General features: G+C 44.3%; 1 protein-coding gene across 2 annotated transcripts in view; it reads left to right on the forward strand.

The window, feature by feature from the left end:
* The first annotated feature begins 6,268 nt into the window (after positions 1-6,268).
* Positions 6,269-19,040, forward strand: part of EMILIN2 (elastin microfibril interfacer 2) — a 52,031-nt gene continuing 39,259 nt past the window's right edge. The window contains exons 1-2 of one of the 2 annotated variants that reach the window (XM_045886978.3): positions 6,269-6,802; positions 7,344-7,466. In XM_045886978.3, the coding sequence (XP_045742934.2) occupies positions 6,669-6,802; positions 7,344-7,466 (257 nt within the window). In that variant the 5' untranslated portion in view covers positions 6,269-6,668. Of the gene's footprint in view, positions 6,803-6,890; positions 7,121-7,343; positions 7,467-19,040 lie in introns of those variants that run through there. The other variant, XM_064577868.1, reaches the window with a different exon arrangement.

A 19,040-nucleotide genomic window follows, 5' to 3' on the forward strand; every position in this document is an offset into this window, starting at 1 on the left:
TGAACAGACCCTTCCCTGCTCTGCACTATTTAAACGTGCTAGAACCAAGCCAGAGCATTTAAATATAATGCAGCACCCACAGTGCTGTGTTCTTACTTAGCTCCCAAGAATGAGTTTAAGTGATTAAGTGCAAGAAGACAGAGCCAAGGAAAGCTCATGCAAATAGCCACCTTCATCAACCAACCAAAGATCCAAGTCTTTGGTGCTTAACCAACTTTTTTTTTTTTTTTAATAATATAAACTTCAAAAAGTTACCAAAATGTGCATGAGGTAATAACCAAAGAACTTGATCCAAGTAAAGTTTTGACTTACAGAAGACCAGTTCTTTCTCATTTTCTGATTTTATTATTTGCATTGACATTTACTAATGTTTTAGCCTTTATGAGGGTTAAACAAACATAGCGTGGCTTTCAGTTCATTTTAGGCCTCTTAGAGTAACCATATAATTTATTGTCCAAACCCAGGCACTCTTGAAGATGAAAGGAGACACTAAAAGTAATTAATAGTGTTAACTGATCCACAACAGGAGTAACCTGGGACTGGCCTGGGGCAAATCAGGACATATGGTTATTCTACCTATTGTTAGATAAGGGAAAAAGAGAACCAGAGTTGTTTTGTTTTCTTTTCCACCAGCCTCTACTGCTCTCCGTCCTCCTGTTGAGTACTCCTCAATCCTACCTGGCCTCTCTGCCTCACCTACCCCCTGGCTACATCTAAGACCACATACCTTAGTCTGGCTACTCTACCAGCTGGCCACATTAGAAACATACCAGGTACAAGGTCTCATTAATTGCCCCTTCCTCGCTAGCAGTCACATTCATTTTTGATACCATAGCTGATTTAAAGCAAAACAAAAACTATAAAACTTAGCTTAAGTCCATACTTCTGATTGCCTCAGCTCTGTTTCTTCATCATCACCTAGCTACACAGTTTTTACTATGTTATAGTCTATTTACCAAATGTAATGCTATGTTAAATCATTTCAGTCAATTAAGATGAGAAAGAACTAAATCTGTTTTTCTCTGGCTCCCACATTGCCTGGTACAGTGTTGAATATGCACAAGTTCCCCAATATGCTTACTGACCAAACAAATCTTTTGATGGCCACAGAATTCTAAGAACTTTCCCTTATCCTCCCAAATATAACATTTTCTTACTGTTCCTGGACTTAAGTTGATATACATTCATCCTCATTATTCATAGATTCTGTATTTGTAAACTGGCCTACTTGCTAAATTTATTTTTAAATCCAAAAGCCATACTTGTTGCATTTTTATGGTCATTTGTGACTTGTGCAGAGAAGCAAACACTTCCTTGCCTGACGTGTGCATTCCTGCTGAGATCCAGCAAGACAGTGCTCTGCCTTCTTTTTTTCCCTCTCATACTGCAAATAAGTGTCCTTTTCATGGTAAATTTAGTGCCACTTTTTTTTTTTTCATTTTATGCTCTTTGTTGGTGATTTTGCTGTTTAAAATGGCCCCCAAGCATAGTGCTGAAAGGCTAGCTAGTGTTCCTAAGCACAACACGGCTGTCATGTGCCTTATGGGAGAAAATACGTGTTAGTTAAGCTCTATTCAGGCATGAGTTACAGTAATGTTGGCCATGAGTTCAATGTTACAGAATCAGTAATATGTATTGAATATGGTATCTTTAAATAGAAACACACATAAAACAAGATTATGTATTGACTGGTTGACAGAAACATTGTGACCAGAGGCTTGTAGGAACCTAACCCTGTATATTCCCTAGGAGCAATTGTTCAGTATTTGCTAATTCGGTGTTGGCAGCAACTTTATACACCACACCACATCAAATAATGAGAATTGACCATACTTAAACACTTATAACATTGTTTAGAACTGTATAACCTGAAATACTAGAAAGAATGAATTTGCTCATGAATACTATTTGAATGAGCATAGACCAAGATTGTGCTAAAATTTAATGATATATTTTATAATCATCAAACATATTCTGCCTATTTAAAACATTTTGTTGATTCCAGAATAATCAACTCTTATTCCATAAATAGATGATGAACTACAACATAGTTTGATGTGGCTCATATCTGAAGACACTACTGCCTAAGCTATTCTAGCTCTCTTGGAAACAAATCGGATTCTAAGAGCCTATTTTTGTCAGTTATTTCTTATGAAGAAAAAATGTGTTCAAAACCACACCATAAGTGTAACAGCAAAGAATTCTCAAACATATTATTTGGCTATAAGAAGCATTCTTAGAACTAAGAAACATCTGAAAAAAATTAAGCAATATGGAATTAGAAACTAATTTCATCTTTTTGAGAAAGAAGATGTTCACAGTCGAGTTGCCTGATGATCTGAGTTTATTTTTGTAGAGTTATTGATCCTTCCAAAGATCTCATTGAATTGTCCTAAAATAAATTTCTTTCTAGAGGATGAAATCTCCTGAACAATAAACTGAGCTATATGTTTCCTCCTGGGGGGGGGGGGGCAATAAAAAAGAAAACTGGGCTGGAAGTCAAAAGCCCAGTATTCCATTCCTGACTATCACATTTAGTCATTCAGAATGAGTCATGCATGTGCTTTCATGACAGCCATTTCTTCGCATATTTCTTACTTAGAAGAACTATAGTAGATGGTCAGATGCCCACATCAGTTGGCACAGAAAAAGAATGACAAAGCTCCTGAACCTGACTGCAGATTTGTTGCAGTGCTGACGTGGTAACGGTAACAATTGTGAATATTTATCCTCCACTTGCCAGGCACTTGTCAATATGCCAGGCACTGTGCTAGGTGGTTTACGTGCGGTAACCCAAATAATCCTCCCAAGAGCCACACAAGGCATTCCCATTTTCAGAGCAGAAAGTAGAGGATAGAGAGGCCTACCAACTCGTCTGAGATCATTGTGCTAAGAGGCAAGGGTACCCCATTTTGAATAGTACGTTAACTCCATTGCATGAGCTCTTAACCACTATTTGTTGTCGTGTGTGGTTTCAGGCATGATTTTAACTTTTCACAGTTTTGAAGTCCTCGTGTGATAGTTTAAAATATATTAAGTCACACACTACTGATCAATAGGGGGAGATTTGTTCCTGGTATCTCTCAAGAAAGATGATTAAAATAATGGCCATAATCCTTAATAATGTCACTGAATCCATCAATTAATAAATAAGATCAGTCGTGGGTTCAGAAGATACTGAGATTTTGAATCTTTAGCTATGTACAGCAAATGGGATAGTCACAAATAAGTATATTAAGAAAAATTGAAGAGAGCAATTTTTCTTTGTTCTGTTTCGACTATTTGAGCAAAGTCTTTGACAAGACAGGAAAGTAGCTGTTTGTAAATTTTGAAGTCTAGGGACTCACTGAATTCATTCTGAAGGTGCCTAATGCGATGCCTATATCAAATGTAGCTGAATGAAATTGTATCAACCAAACCATAGCATTCCAAAACAGACCAAGCTAGATGGTGCAGTTAATTTTTCTCAGATATTTCTGTCTCTCTGTCCCTACCAAGCTGCATTTCTTTTTAATGAAGGGCATCTTATCATTAACTTATGAATGTGTAAGACATTTTTGTAGGGTGTATTATGTTAGGAATGCTTTGAAATCAAAATTTATTCAAGATATCCAGTCTTCAAGGACTTTTTTCCCCCATCATTAGATAAGCAGCACAGAGAAGCAGTAAAGGCACCTAAAAGTACACCTAGACATCAGGGGGGATATTTTTTTGAGTTCTAGAAAGCAAAGACAAGAAATGAGAAGGATGGGACACCCGGGCTAGTCTTATGACTCTTGACCACATACATCCTAGATGCAAATCAGTTCATCTTGATCAAGCGTCATGTGCTGATGACTGAATGTGAGGACTGGGGAAAAGTACCCCCCTGCTGCCTCTGTAATAGTCACCCACTCTCCTCCACCAGGTAACTGAAGGGGAGTTTGGAGGTTCTGGGGGCCCAGCAGGCTGTTTCAGATGTACCCCCAAGTACAGAGCCTGATGAGCACTGTTATCATGACCAACAGTGAGGGAATGGGTTTTAGGAAGTAGGTCTAACTTTGCATTTTTGCTTTAGCTAAGTTGGTCACACAGTTGAGAGTGGAAGGTACTATGGGGCACTTTGATTTTAAAAGCAGAAGAAATGCCTTCAGATTGTGATAAGAAACTGACAGTTTTCAAGTGGTTGTTTAAAGTAGTTGGCAGCTTATAAAGAATTCATGCTTAATAGCATTTTGCCAATGACTCCCCCATTATTCCTTATGGCTGGGGCCACATGACCTACCTAATGAGTCTGTTTCCTAATGTGCTTAAACTCTCTGTCCTCAGGATTCTTTCCTTTGCTTTCTGGAGAGGGCTTTCTGGTTCCCAAGTTTGATGTGTCCCTTCCTGTAGCTAGAGAAGAGAAAGGGAAGAGGGTCCCTTGGGATCTTGGCCTCAAGTCTTTCTGAGAGCCAGAAGTCTTCTCCCATTTTCCCAGAGCAGCCCCACACCAGGTACACATGGGCATGTGTCTCGAGAAACACACGTGACAAATATTGTCTCACTTCATTGACTGTACATCAGAAATTTTCCACCTTTTACTGCACAGGAATGCCTGGAAGCTCTATGAACACAGAGCCAGGTCAGTTTTGGCTCACTTGTGAATCCACAGTATTTTTACACAATGCTTAGCTTATAACAGATGCTCAGAATAAAATTTATCTACTGATAAGTGCCATTTATAACTGATTAAATATAGTGTGGTCATTGGTCCTCAAACTCTTGGACTAGATTAGTTTCCTATTATAACTTTAATTCAATGGAAAAAGCAGATTTGACCGCAGCAGTTCAACTCACTCTCAAGTTTGAGAGTTACCTGTACTGAAGAGACGTGTGGTTAGCTGCTGGGTGTAGACATGCATCATTTGTGTTTCCTTCATTTTTTTTCTTCTGTCACTATCCTTCATTTCTGTGCTCTGTTTCTTCCCTATGACACTTCCTGAACAAAAATGGTGTTAGGATGGGGATGATAGGAAATCACAAAAACAAGATTGGGTTACACAAGACCACTTTTTAGCCAGGGGGCTCTTCTTAAGGCTGGGATGACTTCAGCCCATTATGTGCATGATCTTCCATTAAGAAAGTTCATGGACAGACTATTTCCTTACATGGTGTAATTTTCTGCTTGGCTCTTGTGAAGTTTCTACTTAGGGAATATCCTTTCTTCCATTTGCAAATCAAAAGGTCCAACAACATCATCAAATCATATTAGAAATAAAATGGACGAATGGCTTCATTTAGGGAACATAGCAAATGTTTACTGTCCATATAACAATCCACAGCCAACAGCAACCTGTTCACTCACAGATACTGTAGTTTATGCAGTCTGCAAATAACCTCACTTTAGTGTTCATTAAAAAAAGCAGGTTCAGGGCGCCTGGGTGGCTCAGTCAGTTAAGCGGCTGCCTTCAGCTCAGGTCATGATCCCTGGGATCGAGCCCCACATCGGGCTTCCTGCTCGACGGGAAGCCTGCTTCTCCCTCTCCCACTCCCCCTGCTTGTGTTCCCTCTCTCGCTGTGTCTCTCTCTGTCAAATAGATAAATAAAATCTTTAAAAAAAAAAAAAAAAGCAGGTTGATTCAAATACACCCCCCAGCATACAACACTTTGGTAGAGATTTTATGTAACATTCTTCGGTGGAAGTTGGAGTTGTTTGATCCCCAAAAGAAATTGGTAGAGATTAGTGTAACTCAAGAATAGGCAGAAAATACGCAAGCAAGTGAAAAGACAAACGCCTAGCAGTGTTTGAACTGTTAGGAGCAAACGCAACCATTGTGGCCTTTAATGTTGACAGAAAAAGTTCAGAGTAGGACATCAGAACCAGAGGCTGTGAGATTATCTTTCAAAATGTAGTGTAGCATTTATTAGAGTCTGATGCTGTGCTTCGGTAGCTGTTGTGAAGTGTGGGGCTGTCCCCCACGCTGCCCTGCACGTTCACTTGGCAACAACCGGATGCATTAGGCAGAGTTCAGAGAAGAGGACCCGCGTTCCTTTCCCGCTGAACTCTAAAGTCCTAATGTGGGGGAATGGCGACGTCCTGCCAGAGGAGGAAACCCGAGTCGAGTCCCTCCGAGGGACTGATAAAGATGTCCCTCACGCTCTCCGGGGAGCCGGCACCCGGGCACCAACAGGCACGACGTGAGGACCGCCAGACTCGCCGACTGCGGCCACATCCCCATGGGGCCGGGGCGCGCCTGCTGGAAGGTGGGAGGCGGAGTTGCTCCGCTTCTGGGAAGAGACCAAAGGAATGAGTAATTGGAAATTCTGTAACTTAGACCCTTCTCCTAAACTCTTTAGCCCTTTCACCCCAAACCCCCTGCCGAGAGGCAAGGGCACCGGAGACAGGGGGTCGTGGTGGAGGGAGAGTCACGTTTCGGAGAGGGAAGTGAAATAAAGAGGGCGGCACCCGGGGGAACCTGTGCGTCATTGAGGGACCGAGGAGAAGCGCGGGTGCACGGGGTGGAAAAGGAGAAGTGGGAGCGAGAAGCCGGAGGGGGCGGCCGCGAAGTGCGGGTGGGGGCGTCGCGAAGCGCCTGAGCCTCTCCTGCCTTCTCCGGCCGCGCCCCGTCCGCCCGCAGCCTCGCGGCGCCAGCCTCGACCCTCAGCGCTCCGGATCCGGCAGGCGGGGCGCGCCCGTCGCGCGCAGAATGTGGCAGCGGACACGGCTCCGGCCCCGCGCGTCCTGGCGCTGGGCGCTGGCGCTGCTGACTCTGGGCGGCGCGGGTCTGTGCCACGCCGGCCCGCAGCCCATGCACCCCGCGCGGCCGGGAGCCAGGAACAAGTAAGTGCGCGGTCCCTCTCCTCGTTCCCGGCACGGAGCCCTGGCCCCCCCGCCTACCCTTTCCCGACCCGCTGCCGGGTCCGCAGCTGCCCTGCCAAAGACTATGAGCAGCAGCCGTGGGGTCCCCCTTGGGCTGCCCGGGCGGCGCCTCCTCCCGGGGGGCCGTGCGCTCTCCGGCCGGCGCGAGGCGTCCCGGGTGATCTCGCCAGCCCTTCGAGCAGTGCTGCCTCCGGGGCTGTGGGGGTGTAGGGAGTGTCCCGCAGAGCAGGACGATCAGGAAAATACTCTCGGGAATTACGGAAGCCCCTGGGACCGTAGGTACTTTGCTTTTGCGTATTTTGGCGGCTTAAGATGCCGGTTCCCCGAAGGCGCACCCGCGTACCCTCCGGATGGCTGCTTTCTGGGGCTCCCGCCTCCGCAGAGACGGCGGGCTCCCTGACCCTCGCTCGGTCCGCTGCTCTATCGGCTCGCCCCGCTCTCCCCAGCCTCATTGTTCTCAGGGTTTACACTGTGGCTTCTCGCTCTCTCTCCTTCACCCCAGGAACTGGTGCGCCTACATCGTGAACAAGAATGTGAGCTGCTCTGTGCTGGAGGGAAGTGAGAGTTTTATTCAGGCTCAGTACAACTGTGCCTGGAACCAGATGCCCTGTCCGTCCGCGCTGGTGTAAGTCCTTGAGCCCAGGAGCGGGCGGGGTGCGCCGGGGCCTGGGCGGTGGGTGGCGTCCGAGCGCTGAGCTCCAGCCCGTCCGTAAATCTCTTCCAGGGTGAGAAAAACCAGCAGCTGAGAAGTCTGAGCGCTGAGCGCAGCCCCAGGCGCACTGGGGTGTTTTGGGAGCGTGGTTGCCCTGAGTGAGCATGGACGATGCGCACGACTTGCGAGCTTGTGATCACCGGGGCACTGGAGGGGTGAACGAAGCCCCCACCCCCACCTCTTTTTTTCTTTCAATTTTATTACTAACATAAGGCAGCTGGACCTAATTAGATCCATATTGTGTGCGCTGAGGCACACAGAAGATTCCAAAACGTATACTGCTAAAAACGTTGAAATGTAGGATTAGCTGAGAGGTTTGTTCTAGCCCGTGTCCTAAAACAGGCGAGTTTTCTCCAAATGTCCCCATAAAACGGACCTTTTCCAGTGTTGTAGCTCTCTAAATTGAAGTCCTAGCAGTAACTTGCTTAAAGTGAGTCATTTTTTTTTTTTTCCATGTTAGATTTGGGGATTCAGCTAAGAAATTGTCAGGAGAAAATGGTAATCTTTTTGATTTGCTTATAAAGATTTCATCATCTTAAAAGAAAAACAAAGAGGAAGCAATGCAATAGAATACAAATTCCGTTAAGCACATCACACACATTCAATTCTCTTCTGGCAAGCCTTTGTGTTTTTGTGTAAGTCAGTTATCAGAGGATGAGGGATGTGAATCAATGGCTGTTGGGGAACACATGGGATGGTTGAAATTAATTGTTTTCCCCTAAGAATGCGTTGTTTGTCTTAGGGCACTGTTGTCATTACAGCAAAGAATAGCCAGTAGGCGGATCTGTCTTTGGCAAAGCAAAGGGACAGACTGAAACTGTACTCCAGGAAACCTTATTCCAGAAGGCAGTAGATGAGCCTTCAGGCTTTGTGGGGTGGAAGTGGTCTCCAGATCATTCCACTTGGGCTCTTGTGGGAACTGCAAACAGGGAAGGGATAATTCCTGTTAGGCCAACAGCAACAACCACCATCACCTAGAAGAGACACCCCATTTTCGAATAAACAGAGAAACAGGCAGACATGGAATTCTGGCTCCCTGAGTTGGATTTGTCAGAGGGGATGCATACTGTCATAGTGCCTGTTATCTCTGCTCGGTAATTTGTAGACCTCACAGTCCATGGCCGGCAGTCAGTGAAAAGAGAACTGAGTAAGATTTTTACATGGTGGCAGAGACACGAACGAAGTATTCAACACGATTTGAATGGATGTGCTTAAACTTAGAATTATTAGTCAGGAATATATCATTTGTTTTACCCAAGAACTGCATTTTGTGGTTTGCTATAACCTGAAGACTTGTGGCAACTCAGATAAATGAATTTTTCATTTGGGGAGGTCATGCTTTTCATTTAAAAGATGTTTCTTTTAAATTTTCTGAAATTCTTTTAGTGCTTGCAAAATTAAATGATGATTTGATTGTTGTATTTGACCAAAACTCAGTGGAACAGATCCTTTGTCGTCAGTGAGGAGCAAATCACCTCCAGATCAGCAGGTTAATGAAAGGCAGTTGGAGCATATTTTTGCCATCCAGTGGGAAGGACAACAAAAATTGCTATAAGAAATGACAGATGTTTCTGTTCTTTTCTTAAATAGAACCAAAATAAGTGACCTGGGTGTTTTTCTTCAATAATAGTCACCTAAACAATTCAAGTGTGTTTTTACATTTTAGATACTGCATTTTAAGTGTGAAATTTAAAAAATAAGAACAGACTGTTTTAGCTGATCAAGCTGGAAATTTTGAAATTAACTTAGGTAGTTAATTCAGTCTTGACTTTTTTCTTTCTGTTTCTTTAGAGCTAGGAAAGGAAAGCTTTATCTTATTTTTCAACTACTAAATGATTCCTAAATTTTGATGATTGGTGGATGATGGAAGTCAAAGCCTCTTTATACTTAAAGAGAATGAATGGCTGTTTAACATGGAATTTCCCAGGTGTTTCTGATGAATCCAGAAGCCCCAGTCACTTCTCTCAATTCATGGGCTCGTTGTCAGGTGAGGTCTTCAAGATTTGATCCCTAGAACCTGAGCCGTGTGGAAGTGAAAGTCCTTTGGAAACTCATCCTGCAGTACTGAGGGATCCTTCTCGGGTGGTAGAAGTGCAGGGCTGGAGGTTGACTGAGATGCTGGAGCTAGAATGCAGTTTGGCAGCTGCGTCCAGCTGAATGCCTGGGAGTGGCAGGTGTTTGCCGGCAAGGCCTTGCAAGGGATGGGGCAGAGCGGAGTTTCTAGGGATGGTGGAGGGAAAGGAGGAAGAGGAACCAGGAAGGGGAGAGAGCAAAGTAAACGTTAGAGGAGGAAACTTCATCTTAGGGACCATGTGCATTTCCAGAAGGGTTAGACCTTGCTCCGCTTGCATATATGAAGAGCCTTCGATTCCAGATTGCGAATTTGGGCATCGTTATGTGAAACTAGGAGCAGAGAGGGTTTTTGTATATGTGGGCATTTTGACTCATTACTTTTCTGAAACTGTAAAGAGATTTTAGTGTGTCAGGTGCTGCGTTAGGGCTTTTTATTCCATATACGAGGTTATTTAATTCTTGCAACAACCCTTCAAGATGAAAACCATGGTCCCCATTTTGCCAATGAGGAAACAGAGGCTAGATGTTCCCTAACTTATCCACAGTCACGTGACATTAAGTGGCTGAGCTGCCCGCAAACCCAGAGCTACTGGCCTTTGGCCCCATAGCGATGGGGAATGCATTTATTAACGTTTTAGTGTGTGTCTTTGGTGCATTGCACAGTACTCAACTATTAAGAACAATTACACCTTCTTTCTTATTTCATGGAAGGCAATTCCCATGTAAAAGTGATTGAGAACTGGGTGTATGCATGTGCACATAAATCTTTATTGTGGGTTATTTGCTATGATGCATTGGACTGTATCATTTTTCATACTGTCCACTATGCTATACAGTTTGTTTTTAAAAAATTTCCCCCAGTTTTATTGAGATTTAATTGACATACAGCACTGCAAAAATTTAAGATGTACAGCATAAGGACTTACATATGTTGTGAAATGATTGCCACAGTAAGTTAACATCCACCATCTCAGAAACAAAAAAAAAAGAGGAAAAGTTTTTTTCTTGCAATGCAACTCTTAGGATCTACTTTCTTAACAGATTTCAAATCTACCATACAACAGTGTTAACTACACTTATCATGGTGTACATTACATCCTCAGGACCTTATGTTACAACCGGAAGTTTGCACCTTTGACCGCCTTCATCCAGTTCCCTCTCACCCCACCCTTGCCTCTTAACCACAAATCTGGTTTCTTTTTCTGTGAGTTTGGTTTTTTTTTTAGATTCCATGTATAAGTGAGAATCTATACATACATACAATGTATACCTACAAAATTTGTCTTTTTCTGACTTACTTCACTTAGCATCCATGTCACATGGTAGAATTTTTCTTTCTTTTCAATGCCAGAATAGCATTCCATTGTATGTATATACCACAACTTCTTTATCCATTCTTCAGTCAGCGGACACTTAGGTTATTTCCATGTCTTGACTATTGTAGATAATGCTACTGTGAACATGGGGTGCAGAGATCTGTTTAACATAGAGTTTTTGTTTCCTTTGCATATATACCAAGAAGTGAAATTGCTGGGTCATAGGGCAGCTCTATTTTCAACTTTCTGACGAACCTCCATACTGTTTTCCAGAGTGGTTGCACCAGCTTGCATTCCCACCGACAGTCTAGGAGGGTTCTCTTTTCTCCACATCCTCAGCAGCATTTATGTCTTGTCCTTTTGATGTCTTATTTTAATCAAGTACTCAGGGCCTGACTTCGGTGAGAGTACCTTCCCCGAGAGCACATTACTGTAATGGGAGGGGCCACTTCATCACCTCACGTCTTTAGAGCAACTCCATGGGGGCCATCAGCCCCATTCTACAGAAGGTCATGTCGTTAGGAAGGAGCCGACCTGGATCCAAATCCAGGCACCTTTCCTTGTCTTAGACTCTTCCCCTCCACACCGCATGGTCCCTTGCCGTCTGGACCCACACCCGAGGGTGTGTGAGCGTGATGCCCGCCACAGCGCATGCTGGTGAGATGGCAGGGAGCGGCCATGGCCTGAGGTTTGCTAGGTCTCCCGCTACACGGGTTGGTGGTGTTTGGGTGGACTGCCGGCAGGAGACAGCGCTACCTTCTCCTTCTTGGACTAGGCATGGCTTCCTTTCAGGCATCATTCACGCTTCGTGGCAGTGATTCCGGAGAGTCCACGACCTCCCACTCCGCTGCAGCGATCCAGCTGACTGCTGTTAGTATTTGAGGCATTTGGGGGCGTCCTGTGTGCGGAGCAGCTGCTCTGTAGGTGAGGACATCCGGGGGTTCCCAGATGGAAGGCAGGTTTATTTCCGGTATGCGCTTTGCTCGGCTCCGGGCCAAGGCTCCATGGGGCGGGGTTTCCTGCTCTGCGCCCACAAACTGACTTGGGTTTATCAGCATCTACCCAACCCCGCTCCTGCCCCCTCTTGGGTGTGTTGCGTCTGGGTGGAATTTTTCCTATGAGCTCTTTGAAAGAATCTCATCAGTTGGGGGAGGAACTGGGTGGGGCCGACCAGGGGGCCCTGTGGTGCTGTGATGACTTGGAAGAATTTGTGAATTTGTAGCAGGTGTGAGCTCTAAGTGCTGAGTTCCAGAACTCCTCTGATTCTCCGATTCCAAGGGGGAACAGATGGTCATTCAGTTGGAGGAAAAGTTGCCTGTGAGAGAGCAATCTCAGCCAGGAGACGCTTTTTTTCTTTTTTCTTTTAAACAAAGAACACTTAAGGCAGCGAAAATAATGAGGACTTACATCTTCTAGAGTAAATTTTACAGTTTCTGCGTCTCCAGGAACAGAATTCCATTCAACTGGAAAACGTGCCTCTTGTGGGTGTAGCTTTGGGGGAATTCTTTTTCCTTCAGCTTTTATACATCTTGCAATCAGTTGGCTGTTAACAGCTCTGCTCCTTGGCTTTGAGGGTAATTTGAATCAACTAGCGTCTGCAGAAGGGGAGAACGCGGGCCTTGAGTGGCGGTACCCAGACCCCGAGAGCTGCATGCACTTTCCTCCCTCCTTGGGTTGGCCTTCCTTATCAGGTTTTTGGGGCTACATCTGTGTTGCTGCCCTAGCATCTTCTGATCTTCCTTTCAAGCTTCTTTGTACTTTTGTTCTTTCCCTCTTCTTCGGCTCCTGGTAGATCAGATGCTAGGTTTGTAGAGCCCTTCCACAGTCATTACGTTTTTCTCATCACAAGCTCAGCCAGATTACGGACAGAGACGGGGGTGGGGGTTCTTAGAAGAAGTTTATGGTTATGGGCTACATTTTCCACCTTTCTTATCTTGGAGAAAAACTAATGGGATTCAAATAGAGCTTATGGTCTCAGGAAAAACAATTGCTATTCGTTAAACCCCCTTTTGGTCCCACTATTTAGTCTTTCTCCACTGATCTGTTCTTCTCTGTTGGCACTTGGTAAATTAACTAAAATTCTGAGGTAGCCAGGAAAGGGGAGGTAAATGGGAGCCAGCGTCCCCTGAGGTAGTCCCTCTGGGCAGACTGATGTGGCCAACGTGTTCTGGAAGAGGAAATAGAAACCTTGGCTTCTGGCCTGAGCTCTACCTCCGCCACCGAGCTGTGTGACTTCAGGCAAGCCCCTCAGCCTCTCTGAGGCACATTTTCCTCATCTCTGCATTACTGGTGAGGTACCATAGCTGAGGGAACTTTTAAAAGTGCGCTATCACAGGGGATGGGGTAACTGGGTGATGGACATTAAGGAGGGCACGTGATGGAATGAGCACTGGGTGTTATATGCAGCTGATGAATCACTGACCTCTACCTGGGAAACCAATAATCCATTATATGTTAATTAATTGAATTTAAATAAAAATAAATTTAAAAAAATAACTACTTGGTAAAAAGAAAAGTGCACTAAGTGTAGGGTACACTTAGCAGGAATGCCTCATGAACATTCCTTATTCTCATCATTTGGAATGTTGTTGCCTCAAAGGTGAGCTTATCGTTGAAGGCTTTGAATTTGAAGTTAATGCTTCTGGACATGTTAGAAAAAGACGGAAGTGCTAAAAAATGAAATAAACTCTGTACACGAAGATCATAATTAAGTAAATGAAATGAATAAAATCCGCTTCCAAACATGAAGTTAACTTAGAGATTGTTTTGGAAGCAGAGCCAGCAATGGTTTCTGTGGGGAATGCAAGTCAATGATTACGGTCGATTTAAAGGAAATGTTCCAGGGGTAGTGGGCACAGGCTGCTGGTTCTGCGGGTGTGTGCGTGCCCGTGGGAGCTGAGTAGAGAGCCCACGGGACGTTCCAGGTTGCGTGGGCGGCGGTGAACTCTGCCCATCCTCCGGCCACCTTTTAGCCAGCCACGGCTCGCTCTAAACCTTTGCCTTGAGGAAGAAAGTCCTCTTCCTCGGGTTGATAATAGCAGGATGTTACTAACGTGTACCAAGTGGGAATAATACAGTAAGTAGTGCACAGCATATTACCCAGTGTTTTACATACTGGTTTTTAAAACCTAAAGCTGACAGACTGTACCAGTGTTCAGAGAATGTACAGACTGTCACCCAAATGTTCTGACTTCTTGCTGGTCCAAACAAACACTGACTTGTTTTTTTTTTTTTTTTTAACAACCAGAATTAACTGCTTCTGTCCTTGATAAAGCTGTTTTCTGGACTTAAAAATAACAAAAAACCACTTGATTAAATGATGCGAGCCTGACTTCTCCCGAAGAACAATTTTCCTGGACAGCCTGAGAGAGGAACATCATAGTTGTCAACGTGACAGTAGTTCCCATTGGAGGAAAATAATGAAATGATTAAAATGAAACTCACCAAGAAGTTTTCTTCTATCTTTCCTGTTTTAAAGTGGTGAAGTGTGGCTGAACAAAAGGAGGGGCTGTTCAAACCAACCAAATCACTGGTTTGAAAATGCTGTAGAAGCAAACTTTTTTGGGTGTGTTAGGACCCAGCTGTTCTTTCACCCACCCCTCCCCCCCACTTTCCACTAAGGAAATATTAGATTAGGGAATACGCCTAAACATTATTCTCTGCAGCGTCAGCCTTTCGGGGTAGTGTATTTTACTAGGCATTTGCTTAAGAGACCAACGGCTTAGGTGAAGCCTTCTCACACTGGCCATTTCGATGAAAGGGAATTCACTATGAGATCTCTCAACTTTTTCCTAACATTCTCTGGCTTCATACACATTTGTGATTGTACGGGGTCTGCTGAATGGGCTTTATTCATTTATCTTTTACAGAGCTTTGCTCGCAATCCATTATAAAACAAGGTTCTAGAGATTTCCTTTTTGCTTCAAGTTGTTTCTCTACAGCTACTCAACAGGGATGCTATTGAAGGATCGTGGGATAAGGACCTAGATTTTTTTTTCTGAACTATAGAAATGCCACTTGTTTTTCTGCTGAGGTTTTCCACATATCTTGAATTTTTTATTTAAATGCAGTTAGCCAATATATAGTACATCATTAGTTTCAGAGGTAGAGTTCAGTCATTTATCAGTTGTGTATAACACCCAGCTCATCACATCACGTGCCCTCCGTAATGTCCAGCACCCAGTTACCGCCTCCCCTCAGCAACCCTCAGTTTGTTTCCTTTGGTTAAGTCTCTTATGGTTTGTCTCCCTCTCTGAAAACAGAGCCCCAGAGCTGTGGCTGTGATTGCGACAGAACCCAGGGCGGGGTGAGTTTCACAATCCAGCCATTTGCAAGAGATCTTTTCACCATTAAAAGTGTTTCCCTGGCTTGTGTCGGTGTTAACGCCAAGAGCTCTCCCGTGCCGGGGGAATGGGGCCTTGGGCAGGGAGGCAGAGTTGAGCCTTTCTGAATATTTTGAACTTTCCAGAATCTCGGGTCTGGCCGGCTGTCCTGACAGGGTTCGGGCCTGGTTCATGCATCAGGGGGCGTGCTTTGGAGATTCTTCAGCTGCTTTCGGCTGGGGCAGCAGCTTTCCAGGACCACAGTGCCAGGTCAGGGGGTCTGGCTCAGTCATGATCAACGAGGCACCCTTTTCACATCCCAACACGCTGCATCATCTTTTGGCAACTCACAAGATATTTGGGAGTCATTCTGTTACATGATTGCAAAAACAGCAAAAAGATAGAACACAGATTCCTTGCTTACTGATGGTGTAGGAGGGAAGGCAGAAACACCATCTATGGCTTGTTTCCTGAACTAAATAGCACAGCAGCTTCTAAACACTCCTTGTCAGAATTGTCACTGGGAAAATAATAATCCCAGTGAGTAGGCACTCTGTCATATTTTTTTTTTTTTAAGATTTTATTTGAGAGAGAGTGAGTGAGAGAGAAACCATGAGCGGGAGAAGGGGCAGAGGTAGAAAGAGAAGCAGACTCCTCATTGAGCAGGGAGCTCGATGTGGGGCTCGATCCCAGAACCCTTGGATCATGACCTGAGCCGAAGGCAGGCACTTAACTGACTGAGCCACCCAGGCGCCCCTTGTCATAGTTTCAAAATGCTAATTTATGTCTTTGATGTTTTGTGTGTTATTTTGCACAAAATGGCAATTTTGTTTGTTTTTACACAATGGCAATTTGAAGACAGAAAAAATTCTGTTTTGACTGTCTTCCTTAGTCAATGATCCATACCTTGAAAAGTACAAAAACAAATATTAGGTCTAAATTCCCAACAGATAAAGCAAATGGTTGTGTAAAGAGTAATCTGATACATTTAAAAAGAAAACCCGGGCGCCTGGGTGGCTCAGATGGTTAAGCGTCTGCCTTCGGCTCGGGTCATGATCCCAGGGTCCTGGGATCGAGCCCCGCATCGGGCTCCCTGCTTGGCGGGGAGCCTGCTTCTCCCTCTGTCTCTCTCTGTCTCTTATGAATAAATAAATAAAATCTTTAAAAAAAAAAAAAAGAAAGAAAGAAAACCCAAAACTTTAGTTAAATCCTCATTTTAAAAAACTCTGAAAAAGACTTAATGATGTGATTTTGGTTTCTACTTAACTGAGTTCTATTATTGCATTGTCAAGACAAGACTATCTGGTGCTCGATTTCATGGCCCTGAAGAGATTTTAAACACCCTAATGCAGAAATGCGTGTGTGTGTGTGTGTGTGTGTATAATATATATTATCTAAAACAGCTTTATCGAGGTATAATCTACATAAATAAACCATACGTATTTAAAGTTGTATAATTAAATGCTTTGATGTGTATGGACCCATGAAGCCAACATCACAATCAAGATATTGAACATATCCATCACCCCCAAAACTTTCCTCACACCCCTTGGCAATCCTTTCCTCTGGTTTCTCCCCACATACTCCTCAGGCAGCTACTGATCTATTTTCTATCACCATAGATAAGTTTGCATTTTCTAGAGTTTTATGTGTAAGTACTCATATAGTATGTACTCTTATGTTAGCCTTTTTTCATCCAGCATAATTATTTGGATGTACATCCATGTCGTACTATGTATCAATAGTTGATGACTTTGTATTGTTGAATAGTAGTCCTTTGTATGTGTGGACCACTATCTGTATATAGTTGTTTTGTAGCTGAGGACTTGCGGCAAAATGGTGTGGAAAACTATTGGTATTGATAGTAAGGTTACTTCTCTGATTTTTCTGAAGACAAATTAGATGGTAACAGATGTATAACAGATGTAGGGCACTAGATAAAACCATAGTGGATGTAGTAAGAAAAACACATTTCATGTTTAGAGCCCTGAAAAATGTTGGATTGAGGCTACATAATTAGCTTAAGCCATTTCAAGTTGGCAGAAAGCTCAGTAGGGTTAAAGGAGGTTCATTTGGAAAATGTTGGTTACTCCATTTCATTAAACAAATATTTTTGAAGAAGGCCTCCGTCTGGCCCAGGACTAGGCCCCATGGGGACAGAGCAAGGAACCCAACCTCTCTCTTGCCCTCCAGAAGTTCACATCCAGTCAGTGAATGAGACATAGACAGAAATAATTACAATATGAAAAGTAGAAATGAGGGTTGCAGTACAGAAGTACAAGTAGCCAAGGATGTTCAGAGGTGGAAGGAATTACTTCGGCCAGGAGGACTCTGAGAACCTGTTTGCAGGTGGTGGCGATGTCTTAGAAGGGCTTTGAAGGATGGTTCCCATTGAGTATATGCAGTTTCGAGAGGACACCAGCATAAAACAAGAGAACATGGGCTAGGGCCTGGAGGTGGGAAGCCAAGGGGCATCTGTGGGGAAGTACTGTGTTTGCAGGGCTGCCTCCTCCTGAGGGCTGAGGGAAGGCTCTGCTCTGGGCTGCTCTCCCTGCGTGTAGATGGCCACCTTCCTCTCAGTGTCTATCCCATCCTTTCCCTCTGTATGTCTCTGTGTCTCATTGGATTGGGGCCCATCCCAATGGCCTCATTTTAACTTGATTACCTCCATAAAGACCCTATCTTTAAATCAGGTCACATTCTGAGGTACTGGGTGGGGGTGAGGACTCCAACATATCTTTTTGGGGGGACGCAATTCAACCCGTAACAACCAGTGTTGGGAGGTTGAGCCTTATCATTTAGGCAAAGGGGAATGATGGAAGGCTTTTGATTTGGGACACCATTGGAACCTTGCTGATGCTGATCAGGCAATTTTGCAAAACAGATATGAGAGAGGGAGCGCGGGGTGGGGGTGAGGGGTGGTGGGAGGGGCCCTGTGGGGAGACTGGCAGCAGTCCATGCAGAACCTGTGGTGGGGGAAGCGGACCTGGCCATGAAGAGGATGGGAAGCAGCAGCCCAGTCGAATGGCCAGGTGGCCTCTCCTCTGCATGGGTTGAGGATACATGAAGAACTGTCATGGGGTGATCTGTGTAGTGTGTTGTCAAGGGTATTGATAAAAAGGACCATGTGTGTGAAGGAAGACCATCAGTTCAAGGACTGTCATTTGAAGGTTATGGCAGGATTGCCTTTATCCATGGGACAATCACCTCATTCCTCACCTGTGGTCAGGAACCAACTATAATTCTTCACATGGGCAATCAAGACCATTATTATGGAAGGAACCCATAGTTTTAGCCTTACTGCAAACTTGTGCCTTATGGTAAATTTATATATGCCCTCATGCACACAACACACGGAGTGCATGCATATCATTTATATAAAGCTTTATAGGTACACAGTTTTCACAGAAATTTTATTCTTCCAATACCTGAGAGGTAAAAGCGGGGGGGGGGGGGCAAATATTAAAATGCCAATTTGTTTATTTAAATTTTAATTTAGATTCTAGTTAGTTAACATATAGTGTAGTATTGGTTTCAGGGAGAGAATTTAGTGATTCATCACTTACATACAACACCCAGTGCTCATCACAACAAATGCCCTCCTTAATGCCCATCACCCATCTAGCCCAACCCCCACCCACCTCCCTCCATCAACCCTCAGTTTGTTCTCTATCGTTAAGAGTCTCTTATGGTGGGGCACCTGGGTGGCTCAGTTGGTTAAGCGGCTGCCTTTGGCTCAGGTCATGATCCTGGGGTCCTGGGATCGAGCCCCGCAT

Source organism: Mirounga angustirostris, unplaced genomic scaffold, assembly GCF_029215605.1.
Source record: "Mirounga angustirostris isolate CCGP_5_RB_7025 unplaced genomic scaffold, mMirAng1.0.hap1 SCAF_14, whole genome shotgun sequence".
NCBI classification, from domain to species: Eukaryota; Metazoa; Chordata; class Mammalia; order Carnivora; family Phocidae; genus Mirounga; species Mirounga angustirostris.